Source organism: Mustela lutreola, chromosome 15 (genome assembly GCF_030435805.1).
Source record: "Mustela lutreola isolate mMusLut2 chromosome 15, mMusLut2.pri, whole genome shotgun sequence".
NCBI lineage: Eukaryota > Metazoa > Chordata > Mammalia > Carnivora > Mustelidae > Mustela > Mustela lutreola.
In genome coordinates this window covers 16,135,548-16,157,497 of record NC_081304.1, presented here as the reverse complement: position 1 = coordinate 16,157,497, position 21,950 = coordinate 16,135,548, and the positions used below count along the sequence as shown (strand labels likewise).

The following is a 21,950-nucleotide window of genomic DNA, read 5'->3' as shown; positions in this document are numbered from 1 at the left end:
ACGATTTTCTCTTTGTCGCTAATACTTGTAAATTTTACTATTGGGTGACAGGGTGTGGACCTATTCTTATCGATTTTGAGGAGGGCTCCCTGCACCTCCTGGATTTTGATGCTTTTTCCCTTTGCAATATTAGGGAAATTCTCTACAATAATTCTCTCCAATATACCTTCTGCTTCCCTCTCTCTTTCTTCTTCTGGAATCCCAATTATTCTAATGTTGTTTCATCTTATGGTGTCACTCATCTCTCAAATTCTCCCCTCGTGGTCCAGTATTTGCCTCTCTTTTGCTCAGCTTGTTTATTCTCTGTCATTTGGTCTTCTATATCACTAATTTTCTTCTGCCTCATTTAACCTAGCAGTGAGAGCTTCCATTTTTTATTGCACTTCATTAATAGCCAGGCTAAGTAATCTGCTTGGGTTCGCTTTTGGGAGCTTTTGTCCCCTGAACACTTTCCGTAGAGTTCTGGAGGATGGTTATGAAAATGGCGACCTCCCAGTCTCTGGCCTGGAGGAGCCGAGAGCTCAGGGCCCCACTCTTCAGTGTGCCCTCAGAGAAAAGCGCTCAGTCACTCCCATTTCCCTGGCCTCTGGATGTGCTCATTGCTCACCCAGCCTATGACCCGTTCAAGGTAATCCCGAGCGGAGAGCTCAATCCTTGGCTCTGTCTCTGTAGCCGGCTTCCCTGCTCTAATACCTGCAAGCTCTGCAACACTCAGACACCCCTGATTCTTCTGTGACCCCGCGGGACCTGGGGCCACACTGACCTCGAGTGGGATTCACCCCGGTTTAGCCTCTGGAGCGATGTCCCTCAGTGGAGCAAACTTTTAAAAGTCCTGATTTAGTGCTCCTTTGCTCTGCCGCTTGCCGGGAGCCGGGCCCTCCCCCCATAGTCTATCTTCTAGTCGCTTTGGATTCACTTCTTCGCCATCCTACCTTTCAGAAAGTGGTCGATTTTCTGTTTCTAGAATTGCTGCTCTTCTTCTCTTCAATCTGCTGTTGGATTTGCAATCGATTGATAAGCTATCTAGCTGATCTCCTGCTACCTAATGTGGTCTCAGCCTACTACTTCTCCGCCATCTTGACTCCTCTCTCCTCAAAGTAATTATTGATAAGTATGCATTTATGGACATTATGTTACTTGTTTTATGTTGATTTTGTGGTTCTTCTTTGTTGCTTTCTTCTCTTGCTCTCTTCCTTTGTGGTTTGATGGCCTTCTTTGGTGATATGCTTGAATATCTTTCTCCTTATTTTTTGCATTTCTATTACAGGTATTTGATTTATTGTTACCATTAGGTCTATATGTAATACTTTATGCATAAGATATATATAGAAATATATACTGGGTTGCTGGTTACTTAAGTTTGAAACATTCTAAAAGCACTAACTTTCTACCCAGTCCCATGTTTTACATATATAATATCATACTTTACCTCCTTTTATTTTGTGAGTCCCTTGACTGATTTTTATAGCTATAGTTGATTTTACTGCTTTTGTGATGTAACCTCCATAATAGTTTTATAACTGATTAATCTACTCCTTTTGTTATTTTTGTATGTGTTTGTAAGATATTTTCCTTTCCTGATATTCTTACTCTTGATTATGGCCTTTCCTTTCCAAAGAATTCCTTTTAACATTTCTTGTAAGGCTGGTTTTGTGGTGAGGAACTCCTTTAACTTTTGTTTGTGTGCGAAACTCTATCTTTCCTTCTATCCTGAATGATAGCCTTGCTGCATAGTTTTTTTGTTTGTTTGGTTGGTTGGTTTTTTGTTTTAGATTTTATTTATTTATTTGTCAGAGAGCAGAAGCATAGAGACCTGCAGGCAGAACAGACAGAGGGAGAAACAGGCTCCCTGCTGAGCAAGGAGCCCTATGTGGGACTCAACCCCAATATCCTGGGATCATGACTTGAGCTGAAGGCAGACACTTAACCGAGCCCCACCCTAACATCCAGAGGATGAAGTACTCTTGGTTGCAGCCTTTTTTCCCACCCCTCCCCCTTTTCAGCACTTTTAATCACTCCCTCTGGCCTACAAAGTTCTGCTAAAAAATAAGCTGATAGATTTATGGAGTTTCCTTAGTATATAACAGTTTTCTTTTGTTACTTTTAAAGTTCTCTCTTTATCATTATTTTTTGCCATTTTCATTATTACATGTCTTGGTGTGGACTTCCCATGTTGATTTTCTTGGGGACTCTCTGTGTCTTCTGAATCTGGATTGTTTCCTTCCCCAGATTAGAGAATTTTTCAACTATTATATCTTGTAATAAATTTTCTCTGCTCTTTTCTTTCTTCTTCTGGGGTCTCTATAATGCTAATGATGTTATACTTGATGGTGTCACTTAGTTTCCTTAATCTATTCTCATTTTTTTATTATTCTTTTTTCTTTCTCCTATCCAGCTTGGCTGCTTTCCATTATGGTCTTTCAGCTTGCTAATCTTTTCTTCTGCTTCCTCTAGTCTATTTATTCACTGTAGTGTGTTTTAAATTTCAGTTAATGAGTTCTTCATCTCTGGTTCCTGTTTATATTTACTATATCTTCCCTGAAGTTCTCACTGCAATCCACTGATTGTAAAAATGTCAAAGTTAAGCCCCTCTAGTTTTTAAAGCCAAATGTTATGGGGATTCATCTTCACAGTGCCAATCCCCCATGTCTGGGGTGCCTGGTCTGAAGTCTGTTTTCTCCTTTGTCCATGCTCCCATTTGTGGTTAGTCTTCCTAGGAATTTTGGTTCCAAACACATCTCTATCTTTTTTTTTTTTCAGTGTAACCTCTTCATTTAACTGTGGAGGGTCTGTGCTACCAGTCTTCCGGTCATTTTCTGAGTTAGTTAACACTGATGTGTGGATGTATATAGGTTTATCTATGGGACAAGGTGAGCTTATGATCCCCAATTCACCATCTTCCCTGGAAGTCCATGCTGAATATTTTATTTCTTGTCTTTTATCTATGGTTTTATATGTATTCTGGATACAAGTCTGTTGCAGCTTTATAAACTGTAAATATATCACTGTATATTTTGCCTTTTCACTTGTATTTTATTGTCTTTTATTTTGACAGGGAAAAGTGTTTAAATTATATACTCAGTCCATTTGGTGTATTTCAAAAGGTGCAGCACTTTTCTTCATTTATCAATGAGAGAAATTACAAATTAACTTCAAAAAAATATCAGCAATTGTACTACCAGGTATTTACCCCAAAGATGCAGAGGTGGTGAAAAGAAGGGCCTCATATACCTCAGTGTTCATAGCAGCAATGTCCACAATAGCCAAACTGTGGAAGGAGCCGAGATGCCCTTCAGTAGATGAATGGATAAAGAAGACGTGGTCCATATATACAATGGAATATTACTCATCCATCAAAAAGGATGAACACCCACTATTTGCATAGATATGGATGGAGCTGGAGGAGTTTATGCTAAGTGAAATAAGTCAAGCAGAGAAAGACAATTCTCATATGGTTTCACTTATATGTGGAACAGCATGGAGGGCATTAAGAGAAGGAAGGGAAAATGAAGGGAGGGAAATCAGAGGGAGAGATTAACCGTGAAATATTATGGACTATGGGAAACAAACTGAGGGTTTCAGAGGGGAGATGGTGGGGTGAATGGGTTAGCCCAGTGATGGGTATTAAGGAGGGCACATATTATAGGGAGCACTAGGTGTTATACACAGTGAATAATGGAACACTACATCAAAAACTAAAGATGTACTATATGGTGACTAACATAACATAATAAAATTTAAAAAATAAAATAAAATATTAGCAAATGGCAAAAAATTTCCTTCCAAGTCACCGTCCCATATATAGTGCATCCTAGAAAAGAGGAACAGAACAGGTTCCACCTAGTTTCACGAGTTTCATCAAGTACTAGACCTACTCAAAGGTGGAGAGAAAGCAACTTTCAAAGTATGTTATTGAGGCTTTTACTATACTCCTTCCTAAGAGAACTGGGTGGGGAACAAGTATTGTAAACTAGATATAGGAAGTGGAATGTAGAATCAATCCATCCTCCTCCCCTTAAGGGCTGTCCAGTGATTAATGAATTTTAAAAACATGACTAAATAAAAATACCCCCCCATGTACTCTCCCTCCTACCAAAAAAAAAAAAAAAAAAAAGGAAACAACCCCCCCCCCCCCCCCGCTACAACCTAGATGTTCCAGGTTATTCTCCAGGATGAATGGAACCTGGGAGCAGCTTCAACAACCCAAATCAGTCTGTTGCAGAGTCATCACAAGCATTCCTTGCTTTTAAACAAAATATATTTTTTGAAATGACAAAACAGAAACCAGTACTAATCATTTTTCTGACAACACACAATTACTCAGATTAACTGGTATCGAGGGGGAGGGAGACCATACCTGAGGGCCTTGACTCACTGGAGTGCATGTGGTTAGGTGAAGGGCATTGGTCATTATTGCAAAAATTTTTTTTTCATTTTTCATCTTTAGTTTGATTTAACATTGCTTTTAGTACAAGGCAGACACCAGCTGTGCAGAAGGATTCTGTAGACATGTTCATAGCAGTGTACACTTGGGGATCTTTGATTCTGGAGGCCCCAGGCAGCCAATATCGCCTGGTCAAATACATTCTTTAAGCCTTTTTGTGCTAGTGCAGGACACTCCACATATCTGACCACCTTCAGGTCATGGGCCAACTTATCAGCAGTCTTTGGAGTGACAGGCTTCTGTTTGTTCTTGGCAAGTTTCTCAATCATAAAAGAGTCATCTCTGCGATCAGTGAGGGTCCCACCCAGCAAGAAAGGAGTCTTTGGACAGTGGTGAGTTATCTCAGGTACCCTCTTTTCCTTCACATTTTCAGATGAGGATGGAGTGACCACTGAATAATGGACTAGAAATACATCTGTTGGTGAATAACTCTGTGGTCGTATGCTGTAGTAATCCTCTTGCCCTGCAGTATCGGAAAGCCCAAGAGCATATGGCTGTCCACCAACCATAACTGTAATTGCATAGTTGTCAGAAACAGGTGGTGCAGGGGTGCCTGGGTGGCTGTCGGTTAAGCCTCTGCCTTCGGCTCAGGTCATGATCTCAGAGTCCTGGGACTGAACCTCACATTGGGCTCCCTACTCAGCTGGGAGTCTGCTTCTCCCTCTGCCTCTGCTGCTCCCCCCATGCTCATGCACTTATGCTCCTGCTCTCTCTCTCTCTCTCCCAGATACATTAATAAAATCTTCAAAAACCCCAAAACCAGTCGGTACATACTCAGATGGAAATTTGTTTGTTGTGTAGAATATCAGAAGGCACATTTTACCAACAGCACCATCACCCACAACAATGCACTTTGGTTATCTGTATTGCTGAAAGAATTCTTTCTCCACTCTAAGTATTTCAAGGTTGTTGGTGACCTCAGCTTCTCTGCCAGGGTGTTGGCAGCACTGCAAAGGGTCTCCTGTGTATTTTATCTTCCGATGAACAGAAGTTTCTCTTTTTCACATATAGTTGAATTAGTCAGTCTTTTCTTTTATAGAGTGTTTGGGGGCTTGTTTAAGAAATCCTTGCATACACTAGGGTCATGAAAACTTTTCCTGTTTTATCTTCTGGAAGTTTTGTTATTTTTCTTTCACATTTAGATCAATAATCCACTCAGAATTGATTTTTCTATATGATATGGGATAAAGGACACTTTTTTATATATATATATTCAGTTAGCAAACATACAGTACATCATTAGTTTTTGATGTGGTGCTCAATGATTCATTAATTGTAACACTCAGTGCTCATCACAGCATGTGCCCTCTTTAATACCAATCACCCAGCTACCCCATCCCAGCATCCCTCTCCCTTCTGTAACCCTCAGTTTGTTTCTAAATGGCTATTTAGCACCATTTACTGAAAAGATGATCCTTTCCCTACTTTAATGTAAGGCTAACATTTAACGCGATTGCGCGCGCGTGCACACACACACACACACACACACATATATATACATATATTATGTATCTGGACTTCTTATTCTTTTTGTTCTTTGTCTTTGTTCTATTTGTTGGTTATTGCACCAGTACAATATTGTCTTAACATGGCTTTAATATGTCTTGGTATCTGAAGCATAAATCTTTTAAATTTGTTTCACTTCCTTAGGCTTCTCTTTGCTATTCTTGGTGATGTCCTTTTTACCATTAGAAATACCTGTTATTTGTGTTTTCTCTCTTTTTTTCCCTTGTCAGTCTTAGTGCAGGCATTTAGCACTTCAGTTAGTCTTCCCAAAACCCATTGGCTGCATTCATTTTATTTGAAGTTTGTTTATTATTTCAGTAATTTGTGCTTTTGTCTTTATTGTTTTTCTTCTCCTTTTGGGGCATTTAATTTGCTGTTCTTTTCTAACTTCTTGAGATAGAACCTTGGGTAATTGATCTTTTCATCTTTTTACTGTAGGCATTTAAGGTTGTAAATTTTCCCTCTGAGCACACCTTTGCAAGTTTTAATCTGTAATATTATTATTGTTACTCAATTCAAAATATATTCTTCCAGTGTGGGTTTTTTTATTTATTTTTTTGACACATGATTTATTTAGACAGGGATTCTTTAATTTCCAAACTTAACAGGATTTTACTAGGATCTCTTGCTATTGATTTCTATCTTAATTTCATACCCTATATTAAACAGTTGTTTGTATACATCATCTTTGTTATTTATGATAGTAAATAATAAAACTTTATAAATTATTATTCTAATAATTTTTAAATTATACAAACTTTATTTGATTGTGAAATATTACTTTATAACCATCATTATGGGAACATCTCTTTAACCAGTGTTAAAGAAATACTGTTCATTCTCTGTGTCTGCAATTGACCACTTGTTGTTTAGCAGGTAACATTATGCCTTTTTCTCTTTAATAATTTGAAATTATGATATTTTAAAAATGGTATCTTTTTCTACTTCTTTTGTTTTGAAGGAGAAGCTGACTTCAGTGAGCTGGATAATGTCCTGCAAAAAATGGGTATAAAGCCCTCACCTAAAGGACACTTGCAGCCAGAGAAGTCACTTCCAGTTAATGGTGGGCATTTCACTTTTTTTTTTCTTTTTTTAAAATTTAATTTAATTTAATTTTTATTTTAGTGTTTCCAAATTCATTATTTATGCAGTACACCCAGTGCTCCATGCAATACATGCCCTCCTTAATACCCACCAGACTCACCCAACCCCCCACTGCCCTCCTCTCCAAAACCCTCCCCTCCAGAACCCTCCCCCTCCAAAACCCTCAGTTTGTTTCTCCAAGTCCACAGTCTCTCATGGTTTGTCTCCCCCATCCATGTTGATACAAAAGTTGGGTATTCATCCTTTCTGATGGAGGCATAATACTCCATTGTATATATCCATTGTATATATGGGCCGTATCTTCTTTATCCATTCATCCGTTGAAGGGCATCTTGGTTCTTTTCACAGTTTGGAGACGGTGGCCATTGCTGCCATGAACAGTGGGGTACAGATGGCCCTTCTTTTCACTACATCTGTATCTTTGGAGTAAATACCCAGGAGTGCAATTGCAGGGTCATAGGGTAGCTCTATTTTTAATTTCTTGAGGAATCTCCACACTGTTTTCCAAAGTGGTTACACCAACTTGTATTAATGGTGGGCATTTCAAATATCAGAATAGTCTTTACAAGAGTTCATATTGCCTTCAAGAGATCAAGGCAGTTTTTCAGCATTGCAAATATCATGTAGAATCTTCAGAGAATTAGGATTATATTTTTAAATTTTTTAATTATTTAGTACTCTGTTCATTTTAGATCATTTATAAGTCAGCATTTTAAAATATCCATAATTTTAAAGATGATTATTTTTAATATATAGGAATATATAAATTGCCATTTAAAACATGTAAATCAACAGTCTCATCAATCATAATTCTTGCCATTTGGAAAAAGGAATATTAATAGTTATTTTTCATTTCATTGAGAGGCTTTTGGTTAAGACCTCTAGGAAACAAATAGGAGGAGAGATATAGAGCTGTACTACTAGAGGGAGAAAAAGGTGGAGTCAGAAAAAATACAAAATATGGAAGTGTTTTGCTTTGGCATGGTAGGTATTAATAATTGTCTCAGGTGCTAAAGAATTGATAGATTTACCATACACATTAAGAATTTTGTTTTCATTTTTTGTTTTATTATTTCTAGAAGATATTAGGTAAATTTTAGGAGCAAATTACTTTATGATCTATATTTCTGAACTTAGATATTTGGTATTGTTTTATCATGTCTAGGTATTTTCTTTATGACCTAAATTATGTGTTTCTTCCCCTACAGCTAGTAGAAATATGTATAAGAATAAGTTGCTGACTTCTCCAAAAGATATAAAAGGTGAGTGAGATCCATATTGAGAAGTCAGATTGAGACTCTTGTGTTTTGCTTTTGCTTTTTTTCTTATTAAATATTGCCTCCTCCCATTCTCATATATATTTTCATAATAATTTTAATATATATGTTCTTACTGATGAAATAATATTCTGTTTTATATTTAAAAGATGTTCTAAGTATTTAGGTTTACCTCGATTTTGGATGTGGAGATAATAAAACTTAGGCCTAGCTATAAAAATTTAAGATTGTGTATCTTGAAATACAGTGACAAAATGAACTTGATGTGTGCAGATATTTGTATTAAAAACTGTTAGATTTGCTGTTTTGCTGCCAAAAGTAACCTGAATGATTTCTAGCCCTATTTCAATGCATTGTTATGCAAGCTTATCTTCAATATTGGATGTATTGGTTATATAAGTGAGTAGATTAATTTTAGTCCATTAATGATTCTTTAAACACTTAAACGTCCTTAACCTCTTTTTAATGATGAAATGAATAACCACTATACATAGGAACTAATATTATATATTTTTTTAATTTATTTTTTTCAGTGTAACAGTATTCATTGTTTTTGCACCACACCCAGTGCTCCATGCAATCCGTGCCCTCTCGAATACCCACCACCTAGTTCCCCCAACCTCCCACCCCCAGCCTCTTCAAAACCCTCAGGTTGTTTTTCAGAGTCCATAGTCTCTCATGGTTCACCTCCCTTTCCAATTTCCCTCAACACCCTTCTGCTCTCCATCTCCCCTTGTCCTCCATGCTATTTGTTATGCTCCACAAATAAGTGAAACCATATGATAATTGACTCTCTCTGCTTGACTTATTTCACTCAGCATAATCTCTTCCAGTCCCGTCCATGTTGCTACAAAAGTTGAGTATTCATCCTTTCTGATGGAGGCATAATACTCCATAGTGTATATGGACCACATCTTCCTTATCCATTCGTCTGTTGAAGGGCATCTTGGTTCTTTCCACAGTTTGGCGACCATGGCCATTGCTGCTATAAACATTGGGGTACAGATGGCCCTTCTTTTCACGACATCTGTATCTTTGAGGTCAATACCCAGGAGTGCAATTGCAGGGTCTTAGGGTAGCTCTATTTTTAATTTCTTGAGGAATCTCCACACTGTTCTCCAAAGAGGCTGCACCAACTTGCATTCCCACCAACAGTGTAAGAGGGTTCCCCTTTCTCCACATCCCCTCCAACACATGTTGTTTCCTGTCTTGTTAATTTTGGTCATTCTAATTGGTGTAAGGTGATATCTCAATGTGGTTTTAATTTTAATCTCTCTGATGGCTAGTGATGATGAACATTTTTTCATGTGTCAAATAGCCATTTGTATGTCTTCATTGGAGAAGTCTCTGTTCATATCTTCTGCCCCTTTTTTAATATGCTTGTCTATTTTGTGTGTGTTGAGTTTGAGGAGTTCTTTATAGATCCTGAATATCAACCTTTTGTCTGTACTGTCATTTGCAAATATCTTCTCCTATTCCGTGGGTTGCCTCTTTGTTTCTTGACTGTTTCCTTTGCTGTGCAGAAGCTTTTGATCTTGATGAAGTCCCAAAAGTTCATCTTCACTTTTGTTTCCTTTGCCTTTGGAGACATATCTTGAAAGAAGTTGCTATGGCTGATATCAAAGAGGTTACTGCCTATGTTCTCCTCTAGGGTTCTGATGGATTCCTGTCTCACATTGAGGCCAAACTGGGCAGCTATATGTAGAAAAATGAAACTCGACCATTCTCTTAATATTATATTTTAGCTTGTATTTTAATTTCCTCATGTCTTTCTTTTTTATAGGATTGCAAGTTGATGACCATGACCTTGACTCTATTCTTGAAAACATGGCAGTCAGTCTTCCAGCTGAGGAACTTAATGATCTTACTCTAACTCCACCAGTTGATGGTGAGTGATTTAGGTGTCTTTGTACCTTTGTGAAAAGTGGGTTTTGAGGCTAGTATTTTTTATAGGACTTACATAGCTGAAATAAGAATGATATTTTCTCTTAATATATCAATCTAAAGTTCATACTTTTTCACTGTTCATTTATTCAGCAAGTATTTACTGAGCACTATAAACAGGTTATGCTAAGTGCTAGAGATACAATTGATTGATTGATAAGACTGTTGAATAAAAATAAACATACTCCTTTACCAAAGGAGCTTAATGTTGAATATATCATAATTCTTAGCATTCTAGTTGAAGCTGAGAATGTTGCTTTCACAGGAACAAGGCTACAGGGCTTCAGCCAATATATATGACATTTTTCCTAGTTACCATATCTTTGGACCAGATTTCATGATTCAATTTCAGAATTATAGGTATTAAAGTAAATATTAATTAGGATTGAAGTATGATGAATCACATAGTAATCCCCACTTTAAATAAACTTTAAAACATAATATGTTTAGCTGGGCACAATCCAATGAGATCAAGAAATATCACCTAGAAACATTTGGCTGAATACTGCCTCTTAGATGTAAATATGTTTTCTCATGTGATTCAGGTACTGTTTAGTTATATCTTTGCCATGGGTTTCATACCCTTCTAATAGGGTGAGGGTTTTTTTTCCAAAAGGTATTTTTTATTAAATCATTCCTTAATTTTCCAGGACCAATGTACCAATACCAATGAAAAGCATGTAGTTAGTTTTTTACTTATTTTCTTTATGCTTTTAAGTTTTACTGGGATATCAGTAAAAGATAATTAGGTGGAGCTATCAATAATTGCCAGGTAAAGTAATTTTTAGTTTTTCAGTTAGTTTCATTAGTTTAGAAACTCACCTGGGATGTCAGATAAAAGGCAGAGTAAGAGCCACCAAAAACTCTCTCCTCCATAAAAGCAATGAGAAAGTTGGCAAAAACTATCAAAATTAATATTTTCAGGACTGGACATTAACCAAAGGTTTGCTGCATTCTGGGGAGCATTTTTTTTTAAGAAATAAAAGACTGAATCTCCTTAAAAAATAGTGAGCTTTGTGATGTTTTAACTTGCCCTATTCCCATCCTCTGTCTTATAGCTCCATAATAATATTGAAAAATAACATTCTGTATTTGCAGTGGAAACTAGTAGCCTGGAAGCTACTGGAAAGAATAGTGGTGGACTGGAGCTCTTTCAAAGCCTTATTCCCTAAGAATTGTCATTATTTGGTCTGTTTGGTGGTTCCTTGGAATGAGGCTTTATATCAGTCCCCCTTTATGTGTGAACAAATGAATGAATAAATAGATAATTAATGAGTGTGGAAAGATAAATCAAGAAACAAACTGAAATAAGCAGAAAACAATAAGAAAAAATAATTATTTGGAGTAATAAAGAACTATGCTGCAATGGTTGACTAATAGTCACCGGCCATTCTGAAATGGACACTGATTAAAAAGAATAGAAAGTGCATTAGTAAAAGAGATGAGATGAGAATTCTGGTCCTTACTTCTTTGCTCTTAGTACCTGCATGAGCTTTGTGTCCCTGCTGGAATGGAAAGTTTCCGGAGAAAACACAGACAACATGAATTGTCCTCTAAGATTTTATGAACTAGTGTGACAGCACGAAATATCTTTCCTAGAGTCTTGGAGTCCATTTTACCAATACAGACTAAACCAATGAAAACCTGAAATTAAGAACTGAAAGTGTACTCAAATTAAATAGTGGAAATACTGGACTCTGCCTGGAGTTTTTTCACAGCATAGGTACTTTATGTTTTTATTTTAAAGCTCCATCTTTTTATGGATCCCAACAAACCCCCCCCCCTTTATTTTAACAGCGAATGGGAAGTTTGGTGTCAATATCTTAACAGATGGAATGGATGGAGTAAAAGCTATTACAGGTAACATCTTAGAAAACCACCTAAGAGTAAGATGCTACTAGAAATCTGACAACCAAATTATTTTTCACTAAGTTATAATATAATGCTCTTTACACATCGTGATTGTATGGACTTTAAAAATCTATCCCTACACTTCTTTTAAAAATGTGCGTGCATAAATGCCTACAGTTAGATATTGGATTATCAGAACTTTTAGCAATAGAACTTCAATGTTCTTTATTATTTCCAAAGTCTTCTAGAGTCTTTGCCAATAATTAACATATCTTCTTTTATGGTGGGAAAGCTAAATTCCAGTTCAACACCATAAATGGTGAAGGAAAATTTTGGTAAAGTTAGAGGTAATCTCAAAATCAGCAATAAAAGTGCTGATGATTGGGGCACCTGGATGGCTCAGTGGGTTAAGCTGCTGCCTTTGGCTCAGTCATGCTCTCAGGGTCCTGGGATTGAGTCCCGCATCGGGCTCTCTGCTCAGCAAGGAGCCTGCTTCTCTCTCTCTCTGCCTGCCTCTCCCTCTACTTGTGATCTCTCTCTGTCAAATAAATAAATAAAATCTTAAAAAAAATAAAATAAAAAAATTAAAAAAAAGTGCTGATGATATTATTTAGACCAGCAACCTGTATCATTCTACCAAAAAAAGTGCTAATAAAGCTATTTAGATCAGCAGTCTATATCATTTCTAATTTCCTGCAAACTGTATACTCATAATTGCATGTTCTGTTGCCTTGCCTGTCATTTGGAGATTATACTAGACTTAACAAGAAAGTTTATTTGAAGCCCCAAAGGCCCATTTGTTAGGTTAAGTCTCTTTTCATCCAGCAGTTGGCTGTAATGCCACAAAGACAAATATTTTTTAATTATGTAGAATCATGACATCATTCACAATAATGCCAAAAGTTTTCATTCTTTTGCTTTTAAGGAAAGGTTGATATAAATGACATGAAAAAAGTTCCAGGAAACGTGGGGAGAGAACTCAAAGATAATAAATATGAGGCGTTGGTGAATAATCTGCCAATCAATGGTGAGTATTTCTATAACAGTTCTATTTCCTGTCTAAGTGAAAATGAAAGATTGTCCAAAAAAATTTTTTTAGAAGGCATTACTTTTTTATCTTAAGAAGATATACCAGCTGTGTCATCTCATTTTTAGTTTGGGCATCAGTTGGCTCTAGTCAGAAATCCTATGACCATGGATGAGAAATGCTGGCTATTATTCTTAAATCATTGTGAGTCCTAAAGTTTAAAATAAGAATTGAGAGAAAAATGGTGGCATTGTAAAGTATTAGGGGGAAATAAATGAGAAATCACAAAGAATAAATGAATGGGGAGTGTTCTGCCTGCTAGAGACCCAGCAATAACTGTCTTAAGTGCCCATAAATGAAGAGTGGCCTTATTTTTTCCATTTCACGTATTTTTTAAAACTATTGAAAGTACATTTGTACTTTAGGGAAATGTTAAATCTGACTCTGTGTAATGATGGCTTCTCTGTTGTCTTAATGAAACTTCATATCATTTTGGCGAGATTTTGATTTGTATCTTTCTTAAAGCTGATAGACCTGTCAGAATAGGCTAATGTGGCATGAAGGCCTTTTCAAAGTCTATTTCTTTTTAACTGAAGTATAGTTGACATACAATATTAGTTTCAGGTGCACAACGTAGCAACTCAACAATTACACACTTTCTGAAATACTGTGATAAGTGTAGTTATCATCTGTCATCACACAAAGTAATTACAGTATAATTGACTATATTCCCTATGCTATGTTCTTCATCCCTGTGACTTATTTTCTTGTACCTCTTCATCTTCTTCACCTGTTTCACCTATCCTCCATCCATCTCTACTTTGCAATCACTGTTCTGAGTCTGTTGTTATTCGTTTGTTTTGTTTTTAGATTCCACATGTAGGCAAAATCATATGGTATGTGTATTTCTCTGTCTCACTTAATTTTTATTTTTTCACTTTGTTCACTTAGCATAATATACTCCAGGACCATCCATGTTATCATGAATGACAAGATTTCATTCTTTTTTGTGGCTGAGTGGTATCCCATCATGTATATATACCCCATCTTATTTATCCATTCATCTACCAGTGGACACTTAGCCTGCTTTCATATCTTGGCTATTTTACATAATGTTTCAGTAACATAGTAGCACGTATATCTTTTCAAATTAGTGTTTTCATTTTTTTCTCATAAATTCCCCGAAGTAGAATTACTAGATCATATAGTACTTGTATTTTAATTTTTTGATGGACCTCCCTAGTATTTTCTAGAATGGCTGCATCAATATACATTCCTACCAATAGTACACAAACGTTCCCTTTTTTCCTCATCTTCACCATCACTTACTATTTCTTATCTTTTTAAAATTTCTTTTCTTTTTGATACTAGCCATTCTGATAGTTGTGAAGTGATATCTCATTTTGGTTTTGATTTGCATCACTTTGACAATGAGTGATGCTGAGCATCTTTTCACATGTCTATTGGCCATCTGTGTGTCTTTTTTTGAAAAGTATTCCGGTCCTCTGCCCATTTCTAAATTAGATTTTTTTTTTTTTTTTGGTATTCGGTTGTTTGAGTTATTTATATATTTTGGATTTTAACCCCTTGCTTATTTAACCCCTTACTCATACACCATTTAAAGATGTCTTCTCCCATTTTTTAGGCTGTCTTCATGTTTTGTTGATGGTTTCCTTTGCTGTGCAATGAAGGTTTTTCAAGATAAAAAAAAAAAAGACATAAGAATAAATTTTGATACTTGCCACCTTTCAAATATTTTGATAGCACATTTATGCTTCTTTTAATTCATCGATACTTTTGTGGACAATCTACATTATATTTTGGGGGATGGACTTCCATTATTTATAGAATGTTTACAATTTGTGGCAAAAAAAAAAAAAAGACAGTATATCTGGTCTGAAGAGTGATTGATAAACAAAACAGAAGGGGACCTGGGTGGCTCAGGCGGTTAAGCATCTGCCTTTGGCTCAGATCATGATCTCAGTGTCCTGAGATTGAGCCCCACATTGGGCTCCCTGCTCAGCGGGGAGCTTGCTTCTCTGTCTGCCTCTGCCTCTCCCCACTGTTGTTCTCTCTCTCTCTCTCAAATAAATAAATAAAATCTTTTTAAAAATAAAAAATAAGTGATAGTTAAGGAAATTTACTCAGAAAAAGAAAAATTTCTCTAGGTATCATCAACCAAAAAAAAAATCACACTTATTAGATGAAAGTATGAAGTTTATTATTCCTCTACTTGTATTTCACTGAGCAGTTCATTGGTTCCTTTAAAGCTTTCTACTCTATGGACTGATCTAGGGAAGAGATTTTATTCTAACTCTATTATTGAACATCTTTTAAATATCAAGAATTAATAAACATTAATAGTTTGGGTTACATTTAAGAGTCACTAAATTTTGGTCTTCTTCCTCTCTGTTTCCTAAGGAGGTGGGAATGATTAATATCAACAAATTGTACACTTTTCTGGAAAAGAGGTTGAATCTCAGAGAAAAGGAATTTAAAAGTTTGAGACTAAACATGCAGATTAACACTGAGCACTTAATATAACATCGAGCCACTCAGGAAGTCTTGGATTTATGAAGTGATGGAAAGAATCTCTAAAGCTACTAATTTGGGACTAAGAAGACATTTTGAAAACTCACAGAAGAACATGTCTCTAAATAGAAATAAGTGCTATCCTAAAACCTTATGTTAAATTTATTATATCATCAACTTGTTTCACTGTGAATCATAAGCGATGCTAAGATTTCTAAAGGCTACAAAAGGCCAGAGAAGATTCAGGGGAAAGAAACAAAACTGGGGATAGGGAGAATGGAAATAGAATGAAGAAATCTTAAATTGAGAAATCAAATATAGGTCTGTACAGCAAACATTGAAGTAAAGGATCAGCTATTTCTCAGCAGAAATGACCTGGGAGTTCAGAAAAAGAAGAATGACTGTTTTTTCTTGTTTGGAATGATGCGATCTGTGGTCCAAGACCTCTAGGTGCTAAACTATACCTTAGGCATGTTTTGCTATCTCAAGTTGTCCTAAGATAAGGTAATAGAAAAATAGATTCTAGTTCTATACGTCCTATTAAAATTTTCTGTATAATTGGAAAAGATAAATGAGTCTTGATAGTCCTATTTAAAATGTTAAATGATAATACAAAGATATAAATTATATTTTCTCTTTTTTATCATTAACACAGGTTAATTAAATTAATAATACACAGGTAAGTGTATTTTTAATATTTTGGGAACATTCCATTTCTCTCATTTTCTATCCCTATTATTTTCCTAAGGAGGGAAGGTTAATGTGAGTAATGTGGACAGCATTCTGGGGGACATGAGGATTAAGCTCCCACAAAAGGAACGGGAAAAACTGACAGAAAACCTGCTACTTAATGGTGAGTTTTTGAGGAATGACTGTGCGTTTGAAGGGAGTCTGTGCTTGTGAACACACATATGAGAATTTCTAAAACTAGTGACATTGGCACTCAGGAGATAGTTTGTAGATCTTCAGGAAGGATTATTTCCTAATTCTAACTCTCTCTAGAAAAACTTCTTTTCCCCCAACCATCCCTATATTCTGAAAATTCATTTCTTTATAATTATATATCTTTAAATCAGTTTTCTCACTCAGATATTGAATTGTGTATTTGAATTTCTTATGTTCTATGACCGCCCCTCAGACATCATCGATTTTGTCAGAAATTGAGTTCATAGTTTTCATTGTGGCATTTGACCAAAGCAGCCACATGAGGCCTTTAGAAATATGTTGGGGGCATATTTGATTGTCACAAATAATTATTATCAAGTGATTGTAACAGTGGACACTGTTAGCATTAAATTCCTTGAGTGCCAGGGATACTAAGTGCTATGCAATTTGTAAGATTTTTCAACATTATGAAGAATTGTTCCTGAAGAAGATGCCAATGGCATGGCATGTCCAGTAGTTGAGAAACTATGGATCCTGTTTTCATACTCTTTCACAATTTTTATACCATCATTATTACCCTAGTAATATATGCTAAAAGCCTGAGAGGAAACCATTACTCACTTTGCTCTAACTTAACTTGTTGTGTTACAAATTAGTACCACTCTTCCCTTCTATAAAATGCAAGCTTATTTTGGCAGAGACTATGCCTGATCCTCCAGTGTGCATCTTTATCCCTCCCCCAACAAAGTGTCTTTTACATATTAGGTACGAAATAAATATTTAGTTAGTGAATGGAATAAAAGAAAGGAGTTTCTACTCCAAATGAGAGGTAGACTGGCAATGCTGGGTAGTAATGGTACACTATGGACAGAGCCTCAGATATTTGCTGACTTTTGTACTTAATTAAACCCTTTATAATAATCTTTTACCAATGATTAGTACCATATGTTCTCATGGTTACCCCACACAAAATCAATTGTCTTCTGATATTATAGGAAGTACTGTTATCTTGTTTGCATTTAGGAACCCAGTTCTGAGGCAAGCTTGTAACCTACTGTAGTCTATTCAATTCTCAATAACATGGTAGGAAGACAGTTTCATATACAATACAGAGCTAGAGACTGAAACTTGTTTTCTTACCTTTTTTTAAAAGATTTTTTATTTATTTATTTGACAGAGAGAAATCACAAGTAGATGGAGAGGCAGGCAGAGAGAGAGAAAGGGAAGCAGGCTCTCCGCTGAGCAGAGAGCCCGATGCGGGACTTGATCCCAGGACTCTGAGATCATGACCTGAGCCGAAGGCAGCGGCTTAACCCACTGAGCCACCCAGGCGCCCTGTGTTTTCTTACCTTTTTCCAATTTCTTCTTTGTCCCCATTTTATCCCCATGACCTTCTAGTCTGGGTCATTGGGTGTCCCTTTTTGGGTTATAATTTACTTTACTGGGACTAATTACAATATCATTATAGTCAGTAGAGTTCTCAAAGGACTTTGTGAGTACCCAGATCACCTCAGAAAGAAACCCCATACCCCTATAGCTCTCACCCTTTTATTCTTCCCCACTACTCCACAAGCCCTATGCAACTACTAATCTATTTTCTGTCTCTATAGAATTACCTATTCTGGACATTTCATATAAATGGGATAGTATGTGATCTTTGTGATTAGCTTCTTTCACTTAGTGTAGTATTTTCAGGTTTATCCATATTGTAGCACATATCAGCATTCCATTCTCTTTTATTTTCAATTTATTGTGGTAAAAGATACATAACATAAAATTTGTTATCTTAAGCATTGTTAAGTGTACATATCACTGGTATTAAGTACATTCACATTTTTGTGCAACCATGCAACAACTACCACCATCCATCTCCAGAATTTTTTCATTTTCTAAAATTATAACTTTATATGCATTAAACAAAAACTCCCCGTTCTCCCCTACCTCTAGCCCCTTGCAAACATTCTACTTTCTGTCTGGATGGTTTTGACTACTCTGAGTACCTTATCTAAGTAGAACCATGTAGTATCTATTTTTTTGTGACTAGTTTATTTCATTTAGTTAATCTCCCCAAGTTTCATCCATGCTGTAATATATGTCAGTGTTTCCTTTTTTAGGGCTGAATAATATTCTACTGTATGTATATATATTCATTCATCCATCAGTGAATACTTGAATTGCTTCCACATTTAGTTATTATAAATAATGCTGCTATGAACATGAGTGTACAACTTCATTCCTTTTTGTTGCCAAGTAATCTTTTAATATTGATAGGTCTAACCCCTCACTCTCCAGCCTTCATACACACACACACGCACGCGTGCACATGCACGCGCGCAAACACATACACACACACCCTCCTACCCTTGTTCTGGCTATTCTTTATGGAAACATTTTTTGTGTGTGATTTTTAATAGTAAGTTATTTGTTATTTGGTTTTTTTCCCCCATCTTCCATTAGCTGTGTAACATATTTCCTAGTGAGAAGATTGACTTCTTAGGGTTTAGAAACCACTTATATTATCAGATAACTTATCACATGTACACATTTACTATCATGCCAGGTTAAAAATCCCAATATAATAAAGAAATATGAAGACATACAGCACACTATTATTTCTTGTTTTCTTTGGTACAGAAATATTGACTATCCTTTCAAATTTAAATTTAACATAAAAATCTTTCACATTTAATATAGATCCACATTATTCTGAGCCAAGATTAGACCATGTGGGTATGTGCCCACTTGGGTCTAGCTCGGGCCTTCATGGGTGCAGATGATGCCGTATGTGCCTCAGTAGTTGTGCACCAGTAAGAGTGCCCCACAGACATCCTGAGATGTCCACAAAGCAGCTCAGGAAAGCAAGACAGCAACAGCACCTCTGCTTGGCACTAAGCCAATGGTTGCCCCCAAGGACTTGCCTGCAGCCCTAGACTCACTAGTAGATGGAAGATGAGTTCCATGTGGTTCAGGATCCACTTCATGTTCCCATGCAGGTGCTTGTTTCCTTCCTCCCTCCTCCCTCCTTCCTCCTCTTTGCCCCTTCTTTCCATTTTTAAATTTGTTTTTTTTTTCTTTTTCAGCCATACTGGGTAATTTTGTATTGTTTCCTGTTTCCTGCAGATACTTTCTAAGCTTGTTTTCCATTGCTTTAAACATACTAAGCATAATAGTTTTATAATTTGTGCCTGATAATTTCCAAATCTGAAGTTTTTGTGAGCCTGTTGCTACTGCCTATTATTTTGTTTGTTCTCTCCCAGGTAAATTTTTCATTCTGTGTTTGATTGTGACACAATCAAACTGTTTCCCTGGACAGTTATTAAAAAAAACCCTTTGAGGCTAAGGATGAAAGACCATTGCTGGGGAATACTTGCCTCTGCTGGGCATTTGGAAAGAATCACCCACACTCCATGAGGCCATCATTACAATTCAAATTCAAATGGAGCAAATACCATCTGAGCAAAAGCAACAGCAGTGTTCAGCTCACCTTCCCTAGGTTCTTGCTTTTCATTAGATTTTGCAGTAGTAATTCTTTACTCTCTTATTAGCTTTTTGGTACTTTTGAGGAGATGCTTTTTACATTTTATCCAAGATTTCAGTTTCCAGCAGGAAGATTGGTCTGAGTAACGTAGGCCTCCACATAAATGAGAACAGAACGTGATTACAGATTTTTGTCAGGAGTTGAAGCATCTAATCTGGGAGTTCAGGAAAAACAAACAAACAAACAAAAAACCAAAAACAAACCCTTAATATCAACCATATTTTGAATTTACGCTTTGGTATAAATGATTCAAAAATTGCCCAATCACCTGGAAGATTTCTATTCTAATTCTAACATCCTTATTGATCCTTTTGATATATACGAATGGACTTTATTGAGTCTTGGTCTTTCTCATGAGGCTGATTATCATAATGCACTATAAATAATATCAATGGTCACATTTTGGAGTCAATAAGTTTCTCCCATATTCTTTTCTTTTTCACAGGAGAGATTATTGATGTCAATAAAGTGGGTGCTCCTTTGCAAAATATGGGGATGAACCTTTCAGAAAAGGATATTAATGATCTGACATATGATCCCAGTGTTCTCCGTGTTATTCCTTATGCTCCACAAGTAAGTGAAACCATATGATAATTGACTTTCTCTGCTTGACTTATTTCACTCAGCATAATCTCTTCCAGTCCCATCCATGTTGATACAAAAGTTGGGTTTCATCCTTTCTGATAGAAGCATAATACTCCATTGTATATATGGACCATGTCTTCTTTATCCATTCATCTGCTGAAGGGCATCTTGTCTCTTTCCACAGTTTGGCAATTGCAACCATTGCTGCTATGAACATTGGGGTACAGTTGGCCCTTCTTTTCATTACATCTGTATCTTTGGGGTAAATACCCAATAGTGCAATTGCAGGGTCATAGGGTAGCTCTATTTTAATTTCTTAAGGAATCTCCACACTGTTTTCCAAGTGGCTGCACCAACTTGCATTCCCACCAACAGTGTAAGAGGGTTCCCCTTTCTCCACATCCTCTCCAACACTTGTTTCATGTCTTGTTAGCTTTGGCCATTCTAGCTGGTGTAAGGTGGTATCTCAGTGTGGTTTGGGCAAAATCAGAGAATCAACTCCACTTACTATAGCACCACGAACCAAAGGTACTTGGAATAAACCTAACCAGAGAGGTTAAGGAGCTGTACTCGAGGAACTACAGAACACTCATGAAAGAAATTGAAGAAGACACAAAATGATGGAAGAGCATTCCGTGCTCATGGATCAGAAGAATAAACATGGTTAAAATGTCTATACTTCCAAGAGCCATCTATACATTCAATGTCATCCTGATCAAAATTCCACTAGTATTTTTCAAAGTGCTGGAACAAACAATCCTAAAATTTGTATGGAACCAGAAGAGATCCTGAATTGCTAAGGAAATGTTGAAAAAGAAAAACAAAACTGGGGGCATCACGCTGCCTGATTTCAGGCTTTACTACAAAGACAAAGCATGGTACTGGCACAAAAACAGACACATACACCAGTGGAACAGAGTAGAGAACCCAGATATGGACCCTCAACTCTATGGGCAAATAATCTTCGACAAAGTAGGAAAAAATATACAGTGGAAAAAGGACAGTCTCTTCAATAAATGGTGCTGGGAAAACTGGGCAGCTATATGTAGAAGAATGAAACTCAACCATTCTCTTACACCGTACACAAAAATAAACTCAAAATGGATAAAAGACCTCAACGTGAGACAGGAATCCATCAGAATCCTAGAGGAGAACATAGGCAGTAACCTCTTCGCTATCAGCCATAGCAACTTCTTTCAAGATATGTCTCCAAAGACAAAGGAAACACAAGCGAAAATAAACTTTTGGGATTTCATC

At 36.5% G+C, this 21,950-nt stretch overlaps 1 protein-coding gene and 1 pseudogene across 1 annotated transcript in view; one reads left to right on the top strand and one right to left on the bottom strand.

The window, feature by feature from the left end:
- Positions 1–4,513: 4,513 nt before the first annotated feature.
- Positions 4,514–6,833, bottom strand: LOC131816704 (cell division control protein 42 homolog; annotated as a pseudogene).
- Positions 6,834–6,917: 84 nt separating this feature from the next.
- The window catches only part of LOC131816702 (uncharacterized), a 112,842-nt gene continuing 97,809 nt past the window's right edge, over positions 6,918–21,950 (top strand). Inside the window, exons 1-6 of the mRNA XM_059149641.1 lie at positions 6,918–7,013; positions 8,263–8,316; positions 10,115–10,219; positions 12,073–12,135; positions 13,052–13,153; positions 16,434–16,538. Coding sequence (XP_059005624.1) covers positions 6,953–7,013; positions 8,263–8,316; positions 10,115–10,219; positions 12,073–12,135; positions 13,052–13,153; positions 16,434–16,538 — 490 coding nt within the window. The 5' untranslated portion in view covers positions 6,918–6,952. The remainder of the gene's footprint in view (positions 7,014–8,262; positions 8,317–10,114; positions 10,220–12,072; positions 12,136–13,051; positions 13,154–16,433; positions 16,539–21,950) is intronic.